Raw genomic sequence first — 2,114 nt, 5'->3', positions numbered from 1 at the left:
CTGCCCTCAGGGTGCAGTCGCAAATCGGCCTCAGCCTCGACGCGCGTGATGGCGCCGTGCAGCCACCTGAGTCGCACGAAAAAGGTGACTACGGTTGAGAGTAAACCAAAAGACTCACCCTTGGAGTGGTTTCCCTCCGTGGCGGAGCTGCGCAGCGAGTCGAGGCTGGACAATTGGACATGCTGCTGCTGCTCGTGGCCACCGACTCGGCGCTCGAGTACTTGGGCCTGCTAGCCTTCTAAATGCAGACCAGGTCTTCAAGTTGGAGGCAGAGGGTCTGCTTGACGACCAGCTTCTTCAGGTCCACCAGGGTGGAGACCTTGCAACCTCACCTTGCGCAGTTCGGCAGCAGAATAATCAGTTTACGCAGTGTCAAATTCGAATTATTTTATCTCGTGCAATACTTTGGCCAATTGTACGTTGCTTTGTTTAAATACATATTCAGATTTTTCTATTTAATCCACGCCGACTGGAGAATTTAAATCTCAATGACAATCAAGCAAAATTAGTTTTTATTCGCTGGAGAAATAAATTTTGAGCAAGACAGGCAATAATTTGTAAATATGTTGCACTTTTAATGAAAGACGCGAGAGTCTTGAAAGGCTGAGGATTTCATTTTATTACCTGAAAGTCCACAAGTAATTATTTAATGTCAACCTCGGGAATTTCAGCAATGATTGATTGGCGGTAGTAGCCGTAGTTATTAAACAACCAAGTATCATTCACTGTGCCAGTCGAGAAATCGCAATAGATCGAGTACAAATATCCTTGAACTTGACTTCCGATAGTAATTAACGCCCAATTGTCGTAGGTAGGCGTTGTTTCCGAGTCGGATAAAAACTGCAGACAATGGAAAGAAATCCCAGTATTCGATCCGTAGAGAGAATGATACAGCAAGAAAGAACTCACCGAGCAGTAACCTGGAGTGAAATCCTGGTACGTGCAAATATATTTGCCTCCATCGGCAGCAGGGCAGCTCGCAGTTTTCATCACGGAGGCAGGCAATTTCCGCAAGACGTGCTTCAAGAAGAAAAATAGAGTGAAAAGGAGGTTTCGTGCAAAAGACGAAACTAACAGATGACGCATTGAATAAAAGCAGAAAAGCGGTAGAATTTACGTCAGCAGAGAGGTCGTTGAAACTGGAGGCCGTCATCGGCATGGTTGCCCCTCGAAATTTCTCACATACTTTCAGAGAAGAAAAGTTATCGGACACAATGGGTTGAACTCTTGCTACGGGCCGAACCTTTCCAGATTGATCCGTGACACTCATATTTGCTGGTCTGGAAATAAATCCTTAATAATATCGCGCGATTGCTTTTTTAATATTTATATATTCACGCGATTGAGGAAAAGCCTCCTGAGCTTATGATATATTTCTTGCTCACTACTACTGCTGCTTCGGTGTAAGAGTAAGGCAAACCTCGAATAGTAAGCTTCACCTGAAATTAAAGCTTGTGTGTGCTCAAGTTTGGTAAAGAATTGAGTCGAGGACACTCACGACGTAGGGGAATTCGTTGGGTCCGGCATCACTAATAACCGACAAACCCCAGCCAACTGAAACAAAACTTAATCAATCGATTTTATCATATTTTTACTACAATTTACTAAGAATTTTTAAAAATATCAAGCCTGTGGATGCAGTTGTTCAAAGTAAGGAAATTTGTGGTTCGTTCTCAATGCTGAGAGAGTGAATTAAGGAAAAAGCACGAATCTAATGTTGAGTGCGAGAAGGTCATATACCTGACAATGAGACGAGCAGTTGACAAAGCAAAAGAACCGTAGTCCGTGACATTGTGCAACCGACAATGCGACTCGACGCTTTTCTACCCTTTTTATGTTCACAGAGCAAGGCACTGAATAAAGGTAGCAAGAAATTTCGACGAATCACGTTCGCCCGCGTTTGAAATTTTCTCTTCCTTGTGTTGATAAAACTACGGAGGTCATTCCACGAGAAATAATCACATTTTATCACCGTGTTTCCGTCGTAAAAATTCAAACGCTGGTTGGCCTCCTTTTTCGTAAGTAAAATGCGAGCGTTTTGTTATCAATATGCAGCGAGGTAGGAAAGAAAAAATAATTAATAATTCAACTCACTTCCCCCAAAAGTGTAGTTA

At 43.0% G+C, this 2,114-nt stretch overlaps 1 protein-coding gene across 1 annotated transcript; it reads right to left on the bottom strand.

Moving 5' to 3' along the window:
- Positions 1 to 595: 595 nt before the first annotated feature.
- LOC135934665 (uncharacterized) lies at positions 596 to 1,806 on the bottom strand. Its single transcript, XM_065476582.1, has 6 exons — positions 1,741 to 1,806; positions 1,499 to 1,554; positions 1,339 to 1,439; positions 1,076 to 1,280; positions 910 to 1,020; positions 596 to 840 (listed from the first exon to the last, which is right to left on the bottom strand). The coding sequence occupies exons 1-6, from the start codon at positions 1,790 to 1,792 to the stop codon at positions 643 to 645; spliced, it is 723 nt and encodes a 240-aa protein (XP_065332654.1). The 5' UTR covers positions 1,793 to 1,806; the 3' UTR covers positions 596 to 642.
- Between the last annotated feature and the right edge of the window lie 308 nt (positions 1,807 to 2,114).

Source organism: Cloeon dipterum, chromosome 1 (genome assembly GCF_949628265.1).
Source record: "Cloeon dipterum chromosome 1, ieCloDipt1.1, whole genome shotgun sequence".
In the NCBI taxonomy this organism is placed as follows: domain Eukaryota; kingdom Metazoa; phylum Arthropoda; class Insecta; order Ephemeroptera; family Baetidae; genus Cloeon; species Cloeon dipterum.
The sequence above is the reverse complement of the archived record's forward strand: the minus strand, read 5'-3'. Positions and strand labels throughout refer to the sequence as shown.

Coding starts and splice junctions, on each gene's coding strand:
- LOC135934665 (XM_065476582.1), bottom strand. CDS start 1,792: ATGTCACGGACTACGGTTCTTTTGCTTTGTCAACTGCTCGTCTCATTG. Junction 1,555..1,740: donor ACTGCTCGTCTCATTGTCAG/GTATATGACCTT, acceptor GTTTTGTTTCAG/TTGGCTGGGGTTTGTCGGTT. Junction 1,021..1,075: donor TTTTATTCAATGCGTCATCT/GTTAGTTTCGTC, acceptor TTCTTCTTGAAG/CACGTCTTGCGGAAATTGCC.